Raw genomic sequence first — 19,139 nt, 5'->3', positions numbered from 1 at the left:
AAATATTATTATTTTCATTTATAAGGTAAAATTTTTTATTTCTTTAATTATTTCTTATTTTTATTTTCACAATCTCTGACAATCTTAATCAATCATTTTCATTTTTATCTTGACAATCTAACAATGATCTATACATATGAATTGTGAAAAATTATAAAAAATACAGAGGACTTTGCTACCTGTCAAGTCGTATTTGACTTGTGGGATAGATTTACTATAACTAATAACTTTAATTTGACTAATTCAATGTGACTCTATTGATGACATTAGCTAAATTTGTAGCTCACTCTAACTGATCTTGTGACGGTCGAGCAGTTGGAATGCCATTCTTTTTTAGAATAATTTGCTTTGTCATAATCATTTCTATGGAAAGACCATCAAGTTCTTCATATATATATATATATATTTGCATAATTTTTACAAATTAAATAAATATAGATATTTAAGTAGATCAGGATCATAGAAAGACAATGACATCAGAAGTCAACCGGTCAGCTACGAGACACGAGGTCTGTGGCACACGTGTGGACTGAGCCCCTCTTCTGCTGAAGAATTGAAGACGAGATGCTATGCTATATATTGCGTACACTTTTCGATAATGTACTGCATTGTTCTGCTCCTCGAACGAACGTACGGGTCCTTCAGAGGTGCACGTGTGGTACCAATATCAGAAATGTTAATGACTATGACACGGAGCCACAGAGAGAGAGAGAGAGAGAGAGAGGGGTCTGATCAGGTTCAAACAAGGCAAGTTCACATGCACGCCTTAAGAGTATTTGTCCGCTTGCTTCTGCAGGCTGTTTCTGGGTTTTTGGCCTCTAGTTTTCCAGGCGAAAGGGATTGACAGCAAGTTAAAACCACCCATGATCTTCTGGGTGTCCAAAATCTAAGGTCAGATTCAACGTTGGAGTATTTTGATTGAACTTATGAGATTTTTAGTTAGGAAGAGTCTATTATGCCGCCCAAATCATACCATTCGATTTGACCGTTTGATTTTTATTTTTATTTTGTCAAATGATGAAAAAAGTGATTGTAAATATATTGATATATTTTTTTATTTTTTAAAAATATTAAAAAAATATAAATAAAAAAATTAAAAAAAATTAATTTTACAACTAATAGTAATACTGAACGGTGCTACTCGGGCGGCAGAGTAGCACCGTTCTTTTAGTTGACATGTTTTTCATAGTGTTATTAGCTTGAACAGAACAATTGGTTTTAGGAATATCATATATACTAGTTACGTGTGTACGTATTTAGTTTAATTTTTGATTGTCATGATCATGCTTGCTATATATATAAGATATGATTAAATATCTGGATATATGTATAGATCGTCTACTTCAATCTCAATTGGCATGTGCTTCTTTTAGGAACATCTGTCGTGTCAAATTATCTAGAAAGTGTTAAAAAAACAACGAAGTACTACAGTGACAACAAAATTCTTGAAGTAAGAAAACTCGAACCAAATAAGATAAGTCCCCCGTACGTAAGTTTGATAGCATTTTGGCCACGAAGAACTCAACAATACACTTACGACAAGTAGGCCGATAGCGTGGATATTAATGTTCAGGAATCAGGAGAACAGATAAATCACACGAAGTCGCGTCTATCACATTGAAATCTGTTTATATATATATATATAGGAAAATGATCACATGCCCTACGCATTAGGAAAGAATCAATCAACTCTTTCTAGGTGACTGTCATCGACCCTTTATAGGGGAAGGCGGAGGGCAGCTTTTCCTGCTTGTAGGCTCTAGCAAAATGCCAAAGTTGCCAAGTAGGCCGAGTAGCAGGATCGACGTAGTCTGCTTTACCAACTTTGAATTTCAATGAACTCTTTTTGTGTAGTTATTCTATATACAGTCTCTACATGTGGACGTCGTGCAGTCGGCTTATGTGCAATAGGTCGAGTAGCTGGCCACGTCAGTTAATATTAAAACAAAAAATTTAAAAACGAGTGAGAAAAATTAGATAAAATAAGAGGCAAGAATTTGAGTTTTCTTGCAAAGAAACGGAAGTTGATTCAAACGAAACCTATCTGTAACTTAGAAAAAAAAAATGAATTCCAAGGATTAAACCCATTTGTCAAGCTTTCTTCATCGATTGAAATCCATATGCAGCTTAAGAAAAAAAAACAAAAAAAATCCATCAACCCAAACCTCGATCCAACTGCGTTGGGTGCCCATCTCCTCTCCTCCTTGTTCTCATTTGCCTTTCTAATTTCTTTTGTCTTGGAATTACTCTCAACTGGTTACAAATTTTTTATGTTAGGTTTTTTTTTTTTTTTTTTAAGAGCGTGAATTTGGATTTGATTGTAAAGAGATTTTGGGACTTGTGAGTTTATTTTTAGTCTGGAAAGCTTGCTATTTGAGGTAAGAATCATGGGTTTTGTCATTCTTAAATATCTGATTTGAGCTTGAGAATTATGACTTTTCCTTTTTGTTTGATATGAATAAATCTTGAAAATTTTCAATTGTTGAGATTTCAATGAATGAAACAGAAGAATTGGTTGAAATCGAAAAGAGATTGGTTCTCTTAAGGTTAATGAATTTGTTAGTTTGAATATTCCAAGATGATCGTAGGAAGAAACCTTTTATACTTGGCAGTGAAAAAATGGACACTTTGAAGCAGGATTCATGGTGTTTTCTGCATTTAGAAGTTGATTCAAAGAAACAAAAGGGCTTCGAGTGAGAGAAATTGCATTTTGAAAATGTAAGAATGGACGGGGCAGCTGGAGAGATTTCTTGAGGGTCTTCGAAACACAGTGAGGACAGACGAGGTAGATGGGTAGAGAAAGGGGGAGAGGGGTAGAAGAAAAAGAAAAAAAAAACCGAAAACAACATCGTTTTTTTTTTGTCCACGTCAGTGCCGTTTACCCAGCACTTGCACCAGCTGACTGCCTCCAGCATTTTTCTTTTAGGTGATTGTCATTGTTTTTTTTTTTTTTTTTTTTTTTTTTTTTTTTTTTTTTTTTTTAGATATTAAGATAAGATAAGATCAAATAGAAGTATTTTTATTTATTTAAATCAGACCTAAATAATCTTATTAAATAAAATTATTATATAACTACTTAATTCATGTTAAATAATATTCAATCTACAATAATCAATAGACTTCTTATTTTAATATCAATGTTATTGATAAAAGTTCTAAAATTCGATTTAACAGCTTTTAAAATGGTAGAATCAATGTTGTAGTTGAACATATATTATAATTTGATTTTCAATATTTCTAATAACATAATGGTACGTACGTAGAGTGAGTGATCGATGCATTTGAAGGTGACTAAAAGCTTTCTATTTTCAGAATAAGACACTGTAGTACGTATTTTGGTTTGATTGCAGTACTAGTACTGCATCCAACTTGGGAAGAAAATGAAAATTAGTGAAAAGCATGAGGTTTCTATGATCTACTAACTTATACTCTAATCTTATCATAAAATATCATACTACATATGAAAATTAATTACGTAATTACTAATCTATATGGTAACATGTATGCATAATCAAGACTTCATATATAATAACTACAAGAAGACATATATAGCTAGATAACGTTTATATATATATATATATATATATGGTACCAAAAGTGTTGGAGGCAGCTTTCTTTTTGGAGATGGATCATAGCAGAATCTTAACCCCAGAGAGCTTTTGATGTTAATTACTTTAGAACTCTCTTCAAAGTGGTGGTTAGTCATAAGTTTGATGGACAATGGTGGCCACTTTGTTTTGATTTTTTGGTTGTTTGGTTGCTTTATCTGTAATCAAGTCGAATTAGACCGATAAAACCCACTTAAAATTCTTCTCTGTTGTCCTTTAATGCCCCATTCTTAATTTGTTCGTATAGTACTGTGCGCATGCAGAATTTCAAGAGTTTCTAATTCTAGATCTCCTCCACCAATCATTCCCCAATCGACTTGGCTTTCTTTGGGCTTCTAAAATTTCCCAAAAATAATCAAACCAAGAGTGTTTTTTCCTTGACAAAACAACAAAAATTGAAACAGCAAAAGTGAAACGCGGTTTCGACTACTGTATATTCATCTTTAGATCATCGGGAGAGATCAGAGTACTTTTTGGTTCGGATTGCTTGAAAAATGGGGGACAGAGCCAGAAAATCATATCAATGGAGTATCCAGCTAGGCTTTGTTTTGGAATCGTCAATTGTCGGTATATCCTTTACTTATATTTCGGGAGATATGCGTGTACGTTTATGCTTTTCACATCTCTTAAACTGTATATAGTATCCCAAGTTTTCAACCACTTTCCCACTACAGACCCAAAACCTTTTATTCCAAATCTAGGAAGCTCATGCTATAAATAAATATATAAATATATCTGAACTAAGAAAAAGAAAATGAAAAAATCGGGACATACGATTCATTTTGATTTTAGCCAAGCATGCATGGTGCATGCAATGCACGCCCTTTTAATTTTTCTTTCCTTTTCGCAAGTGTAATAATTTTAATTTTGCAAGCACAAGAATATCTATGCATGTGTAATTATGTAAATACTAAAGGGAACGTATAATTAGAACAATAAAATTATACTTCAAAGCTAAGGGTTTAACATCAACATGAATAATATATCTCAACTTCCTAAATATATGATTGTGTTCTTTTCTCCATAGATTGTGCAGGTCTTCTTTCTATTTGGCACTAATATATTTACATTAAGTGTGTCACCCCCACCCTATGGGGGTAGCTCCTTCCCCGCCTCCGTATGGGCAGGAGGTGGGGCTTTCCACCCCTTAATCTACCCTCGGTCTGCAAGAGCAGGTTATCTCGTTCGGGTATCGGGGAGGACACCCCATCCGTCTGCCCCCTTAACACCATCAACTAAAATAAAACATGCTTCTCCGCCCAAAATGGCCTAGAAATAGTTGAAATTGGTCCAAAACGGCCCAAAACATTTTTGGGCTAAAAAATTAACAAAAAAAATGAATTTACAATAATAAAAACAATATACTACTAAGTTGCAACCAACTACAGAAGTACTAAGTAATAAATTAATAATTATAACTAAACTATTACAATAATACAAATTAAGAGGAAAAAAATTACAAACATATAAAGGACATTGTATCAACATTACAAATAATTGAATCATTGAATACAACTAAGTGAGTTGTTTGACATTTGGGGTGAGTTGCCATGGTTGGAGAAGACATGTAATTAGTGTTGTCTGCTGTGAGTGAGACTGTGAGATCATAAAATCTGAAACATTAACAATTTAATAGGAAAATAAATTAGAATTATAAACAAGAAACGAAAATTAAAATTACAAACTAAAATCTGACAAACCAATATGAGATGGGGATAAAGATGAGAATAGATCTTTTGGTCCTTGGGCTTGGGATTAGGATTGAGCATATGATAATAAGATTATAAAAGTTAAAAAAATACAAGAAAAACAATTAGATACTAAAAATTATATAAATATAAAAAATAATTAAGAGACAATACAAATTGTACAAACTTATGGCAAATGGCAATGGTGGGTCCAATACCACGAAGTCATACTACAGCAGAAGTAGACGTTATCTCATGTATTGCTACAACAATTAAAGTTTAAATTACTCCCGATGAAATGAATATAAATAAACCAAACTAATAAAATGAAATCAACGATTACCAATCTAGGCTGATCACCATATTCATCCTTGTTGGTCTCCTTAAAGTCAAGAACATTTGGAACATGAATTTTAATCTCGTTTATCCAATTCTGCATGCAAATCAATACCTCCACAGTGTTAGTAGACAATAAACTCCAGAATGGATCCAATATGCATCCTCCGATACTAAAGGTCGACTCTGAGGTAACAGTGCTAATAGAGATGACCAAAATATTGCGGGCTATCTCTCCAAGGACGACATTTCACGATATTGGTCTTCCACTATGTTAATATATCAAAGTCTCGTGTATATGGAAAAAGATTATCTGCCAAATATCTATCAACTTTTGACTTCGCCTCCGTTGATTAACGTACTAGGTTATGTGGAGGCTCTCACCTCACGCCAACCTACGCTTTTTCCTTGTCCCGGCTTCTGGAGGAGGCGAGGGGTAGGTGTAAGTGTAGGTGTAGGTGTAGGTGCATTACCACCCCTGATCACGGTAAACTCATCAAACAATTTATTAATAATTTCTCTAACCATTGTCCCAATATGCTCAGCCCATGCATTCTCGTGCACAAGTCTCAAACTATATATCATGCCATCAATCTTGAGCTAGGGTCAAGAGCAACAGTCACATATAACAAAATATTTAACCTACTCAAATCTTCTCAATACTTCTCATATTTGACCTTAATTATCAATGTCATTTCTCGCATCCTAATATGGTTACCCTACACATTTCATCTAATTCTTCTTTCACCTTACGTATTTGCTGACAGAAATAATTGGATGTAAGGTACAAAGAATCAGATAGTCTTAATGTGACCTCGTAGAAAAGCCTTAAACATTTTACTGAGGTAGCAACAACCTCCCAATCATCATCAATAGGCTTTCCTAATCTCCCGTGTTCATCAAAATATTTGACATATTGAATGTCTTCATTACCCAATAATTTAAAGACCGCCTTGTATTCTTAGGCTACCTCTAACATCAAGAAGGTTGAGTTCCGTGTTGTAGAAACATCAGTACAAAGGTCCCTCTAGGATGTTATGCCCGTATTCCTTATAGCAGCATTGAATTTCTCTAATTTAGCAAGAAAAGATCTCACAAATCTTATAGCTTTTCTGACTTGTGCAACCGATTCAATAAGATATTTCAAACCATCAGTGACAATTAAATTCAGAATATGTGCAACACATCTAACATGCAAACAGTCACTACCCAATATTGTCTTATTTGCCTTTCTAAGATAAGTCTTAAGATGTCCCAAGGTGACATCGTTAAACAACATATTATCAACTGTAAATGTCAAAACCCGTGACAACCTCCACTCCTTTATTGCGGCCTCCAAGGCCTTCCCAACCGTCTCGCCCTTGTGATCGGAAATTTGAGAAAGTTTTACAATTTTTTTGTGTAGTGTCCAATTACAATCAATAAAATGCATAGTCAAATACTTGTAATTATAATTTTTGTTGGATGTCTAAGTATCGGCAGTGAGGCAAACTACTTGACCCGCCAATTGGCCCCTCAACAAATCTTTTTTTTATAATATTTTTTAATATCATTTACCACTGTGTGGCGAGAATGAAGATTAAATCTAGGTTCCAAGTAATTAAAATATTCTTAGAACCTTCTCCCATCCACAAACTGAAAAGGTAACTTGTCCATGATCACTATATCAGCTAACTTTCTTCTACACTCATCAGGATCATATTTAGTATATCCTTTCAATGTTGAACCCCCACTACTCCCATCTGCCATTCTTTATTTTTTAGTTCAATCTCTAGTCTAGAATTTTAATATTGGACTCTTCTTGCATTGTTATTCTAAGTGGACCTTTAATTGTGATGTACCATGTTTCTTATAGTGACATCCATAGAATTTACCACAATGGTTACACTTTATTTAGGGGTTATTAGGGTCACCACTCTCTTGTTTGATAAAGTGAGGCCAAATTATAGAAACTGATTTTTTGCTTTGTGTGGGCTTGGGGGCAGGGCAAAGTTTCGTCTCTGTAGGGTTAGGACTACGATTTGTGGGGGTAGTGGCAGGTATAGGGTTAGGTGTTGGGATAGGGGTAGGAAAGCTATCACTAAAATCTGTTAGAGTAGACATTCCTGATTCTCCAAAACAGTCAAAATTTGAAATGAAAACATACCACTAACATCAGCACGAACATGTTTATGTGAATCCTTGGTATATTTAGAAATTTTCAGCAATTAATATAAAATACAATTTTCAAGTCAATTGTACATATTCAAATCAATTTTCAATTTTCAAATTAGTTAATATATTCAGCAAACAACACAACCAATTTTCAAATCATTTGTAAGTTGTAACTTTATAAGTTGTAACTTAGGGTTTCCTTAAATTAATTTAGAGAAATCCTAAATTAAGTTAGGGTTTACGTAAGCCCTAAACTAATTGAAACTCCTAACATAATTAAGGGTTTCGGATTGAAATCCTAAACTAATTTAGGGTTCCAATCTAAAACCCTAAAGTCACAAAATCCACATGCACAAATTGAATCTTTACAGCACAAAATTCACAATGACACAATACCACCCTCCAATTCTTCCATTTAATCTCATCATTCCTCCAATCTCCATAACTAAAAAAATAATAATAAAGTGAATCGATTCGATTAACTTACCTTCGGCGACAAAATAGACAATGTAGTGCATACGACGGATGGACAGTGACGAAGTAGACGACTAGAGAGAGAGAGAGAGAGAGAGAGGTTTCACTTTTCAGAGGACAAAGAGAGAAGGGGCCAAGAAAGAGGGAGTCACCATGGGAAACTATGACCGAACGACGTTGTTCTAGTATGGGTGGGTTGTTTTAAAAACCCCTTAGCCATAAAACAACGCCGTTTTGTCAGATACGAAACAACGTTGTTTTATGATTGAGAGTTATTATTATTATTATTATATAAATACACACATATATATATAATATAGTGGGGCGGAGGAAAATCGAGGCGGGGTTGGGCCTAGTCCATCCCCCATCTTTGCTGGGGAGCCAAATGCAGGCGGGGCCACCCACCCCCCGCATCTGGCAACATGGATCCCTGCCTGACCCATGCGGGGGCGAGGCGAACGGGTTGAAGGGCCCCATTGCTGACCCCCTAATTTACATTAATTCATATGATCGTTGTATTATGTTTTTATATATAATCTTTAGTTATTTTATATGAACTTTATTTTGGGACTCTCTTTCTATCCATATAACCTTCAAGTTTCTTCTCTTTGTATCACAAGGTATTACTCAACTGTAAGCGAGAAGAATAATAGTAAAATCGAGCTATAGCTACCATCTTTTTCTTAAAAGAAAAATACATCAACATGAATAATACGTACTCTTTAAGTCGTAAAAAACCAAAAAAGATAGTGTCTCAAGTCACGTCATCCGGTATTAACATCTTTTGATCATTAAAGCCTAAACCAAGCAAACACGTACAGGAAGATCAGAATTATTTCTCACCCATACCACACGTGAATGCTGGAATCACCGACAAAATTCCGACATCAAGGTGTGAAACAACAGATTCACGCTAATAACAGAATCCATCAATGTTGTCAATGGAACTGACATCGGGAATGATTAATGTTGGAGATTATGCGATACAATGATAAAAGCTTGAATAATAGGCTAAATCATGATTAGCATAAAATAAAAACACATGGAAAGAAAAATAAGATTAATGGTTTTATGTTGTCATTCATGTGGGGGAGGCCTTTTTCTTTTCGCTTTAGCTTTTAATCGACGATGATGGCACTTGCAGTACTCCTCCACTTTGACGGTTCTAAAGCGACCAGGTGGGCATCCCCCTTCTGGCTTTCCGGCAACATGTTCCCACATCCGCACGTGGGAATCATGTTTTCTCTGCATCCACCTCATGATCATTTGCTAAATCCTTTAATTTTTTTTTAATCTTATTATATGCATTTCTTTACAGTCTATTTGTTGATCAGACTTTTACAAAGTTGGATTGTGCACTCTAAATGAATATAATAGGGGCTTAAAAAAGATTTTTTTTTTTTTTCTTTTCTTTACAGTGGCCCATGATCCAACATGGACAATGATAAGAGTCCACTATGACTAATTTTTCTCCTCAATGGACCCAACCTATCATTATGTTTCTACCTTCCTTTTTAATTTAATTCTGTGATTCTATCCCATAAGCCAGGGGAAATAAAATCATAAGAAATGTTTGTTAGACGATATATGGAAAATTGGTTTTACAGGGAAATGGGGAGCTTGGAGTAAATAGGCATCTTATCTGTTTCGGTTTTCTTCTGTACTCTAGGCATCAGACTCTGATGAGAGACATCTGCTTGTGTTACTGTTTCGGTCTGAAGTTTCCCCCAGTTTTGAAAAGAAAAGGCCCATTTGGATTTCAGGTCGGTTTCAGCTATCTAATCCTCCCAAATCCTCCCATGACCGCTTACCATGATCTGCTGACGTGGACACAAATGTGATGGACTCTATGGACGTTGAAACAGACATTGGTTTTGAACAAAGGCATCAAACATGGAATATGGAAGTGTGATGGTCTAGATGCTAGAATAAATTTGGTTTGTGCTTTGGGGTTCTGTGCGCATCCAAGTAGGGGGTGTTGATAACTTTAAAGAGAGAGTCATTAATAACAAAATGGTTGATAATAGCGAACAAAATATCAAACACAGATCAGTGTGAGATTTTCGCTTAAAAATGGCATTTACTTGCTGTATTAGATTTATATGGGAAGACAAACTCTAACTGCCAGAGACAGGAAAAAGATGAGCAATATAGATACAACTACAAGAGCCTGTAATTGTTAGTTGAGGTCAAATTTCCCAGTCAGCTTTTCAACTGTCGAGAGTAACTTCAATGCACATACGGGAGCAACCTTTCCTACTTAGTAGTTTTTTAAGAGCTGCATTTTCCATCTCAGGAAACCAATCATATTATACATCCCCAAATGTACAACAGTACAAGGTCCGGAGCTCACGCTCGGGACACTTAGAAAGCATGCTGGATTCAGTCATCCTCATCCTCATCGTCTTCCTCATCCTATACATAAGTAAAAGCCAACTTGTGTCAGGAGAGATCTAAGTTCGGTATAAATGCAAACAATATGATAAGTAACGGAAGGTGAATAGACAGCCAGTAGATATGACATATTCAAAAAGACCGTATCTGCAGCTGCGTCTTTAGATGAGAATGCAAGCAGCAATAGTTGATGATGGCAATCGGTAATTAATATGCGAAGCTTTATTAAACGCTTGGCCTATAAGTACTGAGGAACTTTGCTTGCATCAGTTTTTCACAGTCGAAGTAATGTGCCTTTGGTTTAAGTGAGGCAAGCAAGCCACTGATTGTTTAAGGGAAACTTGTTCTAAGCTCTTATGATTATACCTATTACCTACCAAAACTCCTTAAAAAAAATCAAGTGCCGCTACACACCAAATGCACCTATTTACCAACAATAGGTTAGATAAGTTCACAAGTTTTTAGCTCTCCACCTAGGTAGAAGGGTAGTTGTCTAATACATTTCGCAAAACTATTTTATCTTCTTTTTTTGGTCAAATCCTTGTATGTGTGCAGATGGCAGGTCAAACGATTTCTCTAAAAAATGTCTAACAAAAAGTCCAAAGAACGGCCAAAAAAAAAGGTCAGAATAATGGAGTTTTTGGTGATCTGATGTAGATGCAGAGAAAGACGGAGAGGAGAAAGAAAATTTGGGGGGGGGGGGGGGGGGGGGGGGGGGGGATGCTGCCTCATTAAGAACAATTGCAGACATTAAATCCTTTCTGAAATCTTGAATAATTCAGTCTCAAGAGTACTTTAAAATTATACTGCTCATGTTACGATGGATAACTTCTATTTCTAACTTAACAGCCAAAAAAGTCAGCGATAGTTAGAAAATTATGCAGACGAGAAAGTTTGCTTTACTATTAGATGCAAACTGCTGCACATTCAAGACTTGAAGGAAGACAATGCACCTAAGTATGCATGGAATCATAGCTTGTAGTTATTACCTCCCCACTTTCCTCATCATCTTCATCATTCAGAGCAGATTTTGACTCTTCATCTTCATCATCATTATCATTCGTACTTTCCTGAATAAACAGTTGAGTAAAGTACTATATGAAGCATAAAAGTATAAAGCACTTCATTCTTCCAAAAGAAAGATAAAAAAATTTCACCTGTTTTTTATTGTATGTTGTCATAAGCTTCTCATAATCTGACTTCATTTGTGCTGCTTTAGCTTCATATGGAGATTTCTCCTGCCAAAATCCAGTCCAATTAAAAATCAATTAACAAATGCAAGAATCTCTACATATTCAGTTGGCATGAATCAAGCCATGGATGGAGAATAGAACTTACAGCACTAAAAAACTTAATACCCTGTGCATAACTAGTTATATCAGCTAATTCATGTATGTGCTAAATTTCCAACTTGCTGCATCAATTAAGGGATATATATGTCAAATTCCACTATCCAGTCCTTTCTTCAGGCCCAAGCAATACAAAATATTAAGGGCATCTGTAGTCTACAACAGACTGGATTGGCTTGGCCACACCATTGAAGTTCAAAGTCACCGATAGCCAGGTCCAGTAGAAGTAACAGTGAAAGGTTTACGCAGCACCTTTACAAACAGAATCCATAGGTTTTCAAAGTTGAAGTAACCAGCTTAAGAGGTGATTGCACGACTTGTCCTTAATTCATTCAACCTGTTCAAGCACCTTCCAAGGAAAATAGTCTATTACTTACCGTGGCAGACAATGATTTCCACTTCGCACCTCCTGCTTTTCCAACCTGCAGCACAGCAGGCCGTAGCTAGATTAGTTTCAACTACAGATAAAGTGAGTTATCAAACTCAGAAAAAACACTTCGTAAGTACTAGAAACACAAAATTTAGGTAGCTGCTTACAGCTGAAACAGCTTTCACGTTGGGGTGCTCTTGCTTGTAAGTTTTTCGAAACTCTTCTCTGCAGTGATTCCATTGTATACGTTTAGCAACTCTTCAAACCTCCCCCCCCCCCCCCCCCCCAAAAAAAAAATAAATAAATAAATAAAAAACAAAAATAAAGAGAGAGCAGCACACTAAACCGTTGGAGATTAGGAGAGACTTACAGAAAAACAAAGAAGGCACTTGGAGGCCTCTTTGGTTTGTTGGGATCTTTCTTGTCCAATTTTGCTTTCTTGGTCAATTTCAAGCGACTCTTATCAGCCTTAACTGCTGCCTTTCGCTTTCCAACCTTTCTGAAAAATAAAAATAAAAATAAAATAGAAGAAGAAAACGCGTACATGACACTAGCATTCACTGAAAAACACATCTGACACTAGCATTCAGTAAAAAACACATCTACTTCATGAGCAAAGCAAGGATGCCTGGCTCCGTTTGGACAACAAAACCATCTCGACCTATCTCATCTTATCTCATCACATCATTATAATTTTCACAAATTTCCACAAAAAATACAATAAACAATTCAATCTTTTCAAATCTCAAAACAATAATAATATTAAAAAAAATATTTTAACAATATTTTATTCAACTTTCAACTTTCATCTAAAACCATCTCATCTCATCTCACTATCCAAACCCCACCTAGACTCTCTAATAAATGATTAACCTTAAATTAATAAGTAAGCAATTCAAAAAGTAAAAAATGATCGGATGCAAAATCCAATAGAAACAGAACTACCTCTCCTCAACCGGCTTTGATACTTCTGTTTTGTCCTTCCTTGTTGACGATTTTCCCTTCGCAATCTTCATTGTCAATATAAAGATCCCTAACATAAAATGATTCAGTTAAAGCCAAGTCTATGCAGTACACCATCAACTAAGTGCTAGATAAACAATGAAATTGATCTAAAATTGGCTAAAACTAGATTGACACGGCTGCAGTCCCCGCAAAAGGTGATTGCCATTGTCATTAAATTTCTGACTACACATCTTAAAGCTGTGTTTGGCGTTATATATGGATCTTTAGTAGCTATGATCACATAAGATATTAATGTTGAAGCTTTCATGTGCAAAATAAATGTTCGCTTTCCATGCAAAGCCATAAAACTACAATATTTTTGCCTTCTTCGAAAGAAAATCGATCGGTCAAGCACATGTCAGCAGGCTTTTTCTTTCCCTTTCTTCCTTGCAAACGTGACTATGTTGCCTATAATAGCTTAAAATAAATCACAAGTATAATAACTGAAACAAGAATACTGAATACCCATAAAGAGTTAAAGTCCAGAACTTTATATATATATATATATATATATATTCATAAGACTCTGCTCGAAAAGAACAAATAAATACGTACCCATTTTATTTGCTCAAATTTTAGGGAAAAAAAAGAAGAAGAAGATAAAGACGACAGATAATATTCAGCATCGCATGCCCAAATTTACGATTAAAATTTAGAAACTATTTAACAGAAATTGAACGTACCTCTTCTGATAGAAGAGAGGGGAATAACTAGGCAAACACCAAAGAGATCAGGAAAACAGCAATCCAAGACGAAAGTTAAGCAGTGATACTGAGAAAAGATGCCGAGAAGATATTTGTGGGACTTCCATGAAAGCGACACGTGGTCACTTTATTTGGGGAGAATTTTTCGTTTTGGGGGGCTATGATTGCGTAACCTGCTGAGTGAGGAATGGCCAATTTTAGACACCTCACCCCCTGCGTATTTCAATTTGTTTCATTTCTTGCACTCTGGGCGACTGTGGCTTCTCTCCCTTGACGTCGTTCCAATACGACACACCGTTTTCTATCTGACACATTCAAACCGCAAACTTCAATGTAACTAAAAGAAAGAAAAGATCTATATATGTGATAATCCTATACGCTACACTACCTTTTGATTTTCATCTAATGATAATAAATTTATTATATCTTACATAGTAGCATAAAAATAAAATGGTAGAGTGGTGTGCTGCATTTTCATATCTTATATTTCATTTGAAATCTTTTAGATCATATTTGGATGTTGAAATAATCTCAACTCATTCAATATTTAAATATCATTCAAACATAAAACATTTTTAAATTTCAAATTTTTAACTATTTCATCTAATAATTATTTAATCATTATATCTTTTTCAAACTTTCAAATAAAATATAAAAAATAACTCAACTTTTTCAAATTCTAAAATAAAAATTATATTCTAACAATATTTTAAATTTATAACTTTTCTATTAAACTTTTTCTCTCTATTTTTTAAAATCTTATAAAATATATTAATTCAAACAATTTAACTGCTATTTATGTAATATTTCATTATTATTTTTAAATTTCTCATCTTACTCCATCCTATTTCAACATCCAAATTCGCGACTCGTGAGTATAATCCGAGAACATAACGAAGAAGTCAATAATTGAGAAGTGATTTTTATATGTTTAAAAAATTGCCAGATTCAATATAGAGTGTTCTGGAAAATGAATTGACGTGCTTAAATTTAATATGTTAGATCTCCTCTACTTGTTTTTATAAAAGTATATATTTTTCATATTTTAACCTACAAAATAACTTAGTTACAAGATTCTAATAAAAATGATATAAAAAAATAGTAATATTAGGTACAGTTTTTATTTTAAAGATTACATTACAAGTTTAGTCAATTTTATTTTTAATTTTTTTTAAAATTATAATAATATTTTTATCAAAATAATATTTTTTCTATTTAATAAAAGATTTGTACATTGCAATCTGTAAATAGAATTTTTTTTAAAAAAAAAAATCTAATAAAAATAAAAAATAAAAATAAAAAAAGAAAAGAAAAAAAGGGGTAAATGCGAGACCAACCATTCTGCTTCACCACAGGCCAGCAGATAAGGCAAAAAGATGAGATGTGGCATTCGCAAAATCTACTATATAATATATACCTCGTATTTGTACGCACACACTGACACCGTCCCTCCTCCCTGCTCCACCACTCCACAAAATATGGCCACCACTATTACATCTGCCGCCACCTCCTACTTCTTCGGAACTCGTTTCCTTAACCCAAACCCTGGCTCCGGAAGATTCCAAGCCCGCTTCGGGTTCGGGCCATTCGGCGCCAAAAAGTCACCTCCGGCTCCAAAGAAACCTGCCCCAAAGCTGGTCTCGGACCGTCCCGTATGGTTCCCCGGCGCACAACCTCCTGAGTGGCTCGACGGGACCATGGTGGGGGACCGTGGTTTCGACCCTTTCGGGCTCGGGAAGCCGGCGGAGTATTTGCAGTTCGACTTCGACTCGTTGGACCAGAACCTGGCGAAGAACGAGGCCGGTGAGGTGATCGGGACCCGGTCCGAGGTCGCGGAGCTGAATCCGACACCTTTTCAGCCATACTCGGAGGTTTTTGGGTTGCAGAGATTTAGAGAATGCGAACTCATCCATGGTAGGTGGGCAATGCTGGGCGCACTTGGTGCCCTTGCTGTCGAGGCTCTCACTGGGGTTGCATGGCAGGACGCAGGAAAGGTAACGCATTATTAATTGTTCTTCGAAGTGCATCATAGCTAGCATTGATTTGGCTGGATTTTATTTTCTTTTTATCCAAAGAAAGTTGACAGAAAGAAACGAAAAAGTTAATATGGAAAATGTCTCTTGAAGGCCGATAATTAATCCTTAATTCCCTCGTATGGAGGTTGATTTTTTATTTCACTCGGTTGGAAGTTTTCTTTGTCACCTAGTGACATGGTCCCCTGTATATAGGAGCTGAAGTACCTGACGCAGCTTTCTGCTCATCGTGTCTTATTGTAAATCCACTCAAAACTTACGGTCGTTGTTGCAGATGACGATGATAAGGGCAGCGACAGAAACGACAGCGATGATGAAAAAGACATAACTTTGTGCAATATTGTTTTTGTTATTAGCTCGTTCTAGTACTTACCCTTAATTAGCTTTTCCTTGCATGGTCACCATTCATAACAAAATAAATTCGTGCGTGGGGTTATTTTGATGATCATGGTGATGATGATGATCAGGTGGAGTTGGTGGAAGGATCGTCCTACCTAGGTCTCCCGCTTCCATTCTCTTTGACCACACTGATATGGATTGAGGTAATAATTATTGGCTACATTGAAATCCAAAGGAACGCAGAACTCGATCCTGAAAAAAGGCTATATCCCGGAGGCCAGTTCTTCGATCCCCTCGGCTTGGCTGCGGACCCCGACGAGAAGGCCAGGCTTCAGTTGGCAGAGATCAAGCATGGTAGGCTAGCTATGGTGGTCTTCCTCATCTTTGCAATCCAAGCTGCTGCAACTGGCAAAGGACCAATCAGTTTTGTGGCTACCTTTAACAAGTAGGACTAGTGACGTCTCTCACCTTCACAAAGCAGCCATCTTTGAAAGTTGAAATATATATTGATCTTCTCCGGATCGGAGTTCCCCCATTAATTGTCAGTGCTACTCAATAGATAAGCTTCATAAGCATCGATAGCATCTTATGTATGTGAGAAAATCTCCCTCACTTTCTATTAAGAGTAGTAAAATTATAAAATAATGAAGGGTCATGTTGGGTTTTCTATTTGTCTTTGATGAATAAGTAACTATTGGTATTCGACAAGGTAAACAACAAACGTTACATTTGGGTAAAAATAATACACGAGAAGTAGCGTAGCTGAGAGACACAAAACCAAGCAAAGTAGCACCCCCAACCCCCGTTAAACCAAGTGAATAACAGAGTGCACCCAAGGTGTTTGAGAAAAAGCATCAAAGAAGACTAGAGTCTGAACAAGTATTCTGTGTATATTTTTTTACTTCCTTAATACAGTAACACTCAATTTATAGAAGAAATATTTACAGGAGAATCTTTCTAGAAGAGTCTACAACATTCTATTGAGAAGAATTGGTTTTATCATTCTGTTGAGAGGCAGCCACGGAAGGAGTGGAGGTGACTTTCTGTTGCGAATGTGCAGCGGACGTGGAGAACGTGGCTTGTGAGGTAGTATCCTCTAAGGCAGGTCCATGTGTTCTAATATTCCCCCGCGTTTCAAGCAGCACCGGTAGAATGGTGAGGCTTGAACTTAGAAGGGCAAATCGTGCCGAGGAGAGCGGCTTTGTAAAAATATCTGCAATTTGTTCCTTACTTGGGACAAAGGAGACAGTGAGAGTTTTGTTAGCAACACGATCACGGACAAAATAATAATCAAGATCCACATGTTTAGTCTGTGAATGTAAAACAGGATTGGCCGAAAGATAAGTTGCACCAATGTTATCACATAACAAGTGTGGTGCTTCAGAAATAAAAATTCCCAATTCTTTAAATAAAGCTTGTATCCACAAAAGTTCACAAGCAGTATTTGCAACGGATTTATATTCTGCTTCAGTCGTAGATCTAGCTATTGTTGGTTGTTTCTTAGAGTCCCAAGACACTAAATGTGACCCAAAGTAAACACAGAAACCACCCGTCGATTTTCGATCATCCTGGCAACCAGCCCAATCAGCATCAGAAAATGCTATTAGTTTATGAGGTGAGGCAGAATAGAAAAATAAGCCAAAGGAGATTGTGAGTTTGAGGTAACGCAGTATGCGTTTGACAGCTTGCCAATGAGAGTTACGAGGGCTGTGCATGTACTGGCAAATTTTATTGACTGCAAATGAGATATCCGGACGAGTGAAGGAAAGGTACTGGAGACTACCGACAACACTTTGGTAGAGGTGAGGATCCTCAAATGATGACCCATCAAGAATGGACAGTTTATCAGAAGTGGACATCGGTGTTGACACGGTTTTGGACTCATGCATATTAGTCTTCCTCAAGAGATCAGAGATATAACGAGACTGAGATAAGAATAGGCCTTCGGCCGTGCGATAAACATGAATCCCTAAGAAGAAGTTAAGGGAACCGAGGTCTTTTACAGGGAAAGATTTGGACAAAGAGTGAATAAAATCAATAATAAGAGAAGAATCTGAGGCAGTAACAATTATGTCATCAACATAAATTAGAACATAAACGGAAGCAGTACCAAATGAAAAAATGAAAAGTGATGAATCAGATATGGAGGCATGAAAACCGAGTGCCAATAATCTTGAACTAAGTTTGGCAAACCAAGCCCTAGGGGCTTGTTTCAAGCCATAGATTGATTTTTTTAATTTACAGACAAAATGAGGGAGATCAGAATGAACAAATCCAGTTGGTTGCTGCATGAAGACATCTTCCTCCAAGTCCCCGTGTAAGAATGCGTTCTGTATATCTAACTGATGAAGAGGCCATTTTCGAGACACTGCAATAGAGATCAAAAGCCAAATGGTAACTGGCTTAACTACAGGACTGAAGGTCTCTGAGTAGTCTAGTCCGACTTGTTGATGAAACCCTTTGGCGACAAGGTGAGCCTTGCGCTGCTCAATGGTCCCATCGGCAAGACGTTTGGTCTTAAGGACTCATTTTGAACCAATAACGTTTTGACTGGGATGGGGAGGAACGAGAGTCCAAGTATCATTTCGGAGAAGTGCTTCAAATTCACTAGCCATGGCAGTACGCCAAACAGAAAATTTAGAAGCCTCCGTGTAGGAGGTGGGCTCGTCGGGAATGGATGAATGG

At 36.2% G+C, this 19,139-nt stretch overlaps 2 protein-coding genes across 2 annotated transcripts; one reads left to right on the top strand and one right to left on the bottom strand.

The window, feature by feature from the left end:
* Window positions 1–10,320: 10,320 nt before the first annotated feature.
* On the bottom strand, window positions 10,321–14,348 carry LOC121249427 (high mobility group B protein 1-like). The gene is made up of 8 exons (XM_041148156.1): window positions 14,062–14,348; window positions 13,319–13,406; window positions 12,744–12,872; window positions 12,541–12,598; window positions 12,381–12,425; window positions 11,812–11,892; window positions 11,644–11,724; window positions 10,321–10,675 (listed from the first exon to the last, which is right to left on the bottom strand). The coding sequence occupies exons 2-8, from the start codon at window positions 13,387–13,389 to the stop codon at window positions 10,643–10,645; spliced, it is 498 nt and encodes a 165-aa protein (XP_041004090.1). The 5' UTR covers window positions 13,390–13,406; window positions 14,062–14,348; the 3' UTR covers window positions 10,321–10,642.
* A 1,156-nt stretch (window positions 14,349–15,504) lies between these two features.
* Window positions 15,505–17,121, top strand: LOC121247428 (chlorophyll a-b binding protein CP29.3, chloroplastic). Its single transcript, XM_041145798.1, has 2 exons — window positions 15,505–16,076; window positions 16,583–17,121. Exons 1-2 carry the CDS (start codon window positions 15,561–15,563, stop codon window positions 16,901–16,903), a joined length of 837 nt encoding a protein of 278 aa, XP_041001732.1. The 5' UTR covers window positions 15,505–15,560; the 3' UTR covers window positions 16,904–17,121.
* Window positions 17,122–19,139: the final 2,018 nt, after the last annotated feature.

Source organism: Juglans microcarpa x Juglans regia, chromosome 1D, assembly GCF_004785595.1.
Source record: "Juglans microcarpa x Juglans regia isolate MS1-56 chromosome 1D, Jm3101_v1.0, whole genome shotgun sequence".
Classification (NCBI taxonomy): domain Eukaryota; kingdom Viridiplantae; phylum Streptophyta; class Magnoliopsida; order Fagales; family Juglandaceae; genus Juglans; species Juglans microcarpa x Juglans regia.
Note: the sequence above shows the minus strand (reverse complement) of the source record. Positions and strands in the feature narration are given on the sequence as shown.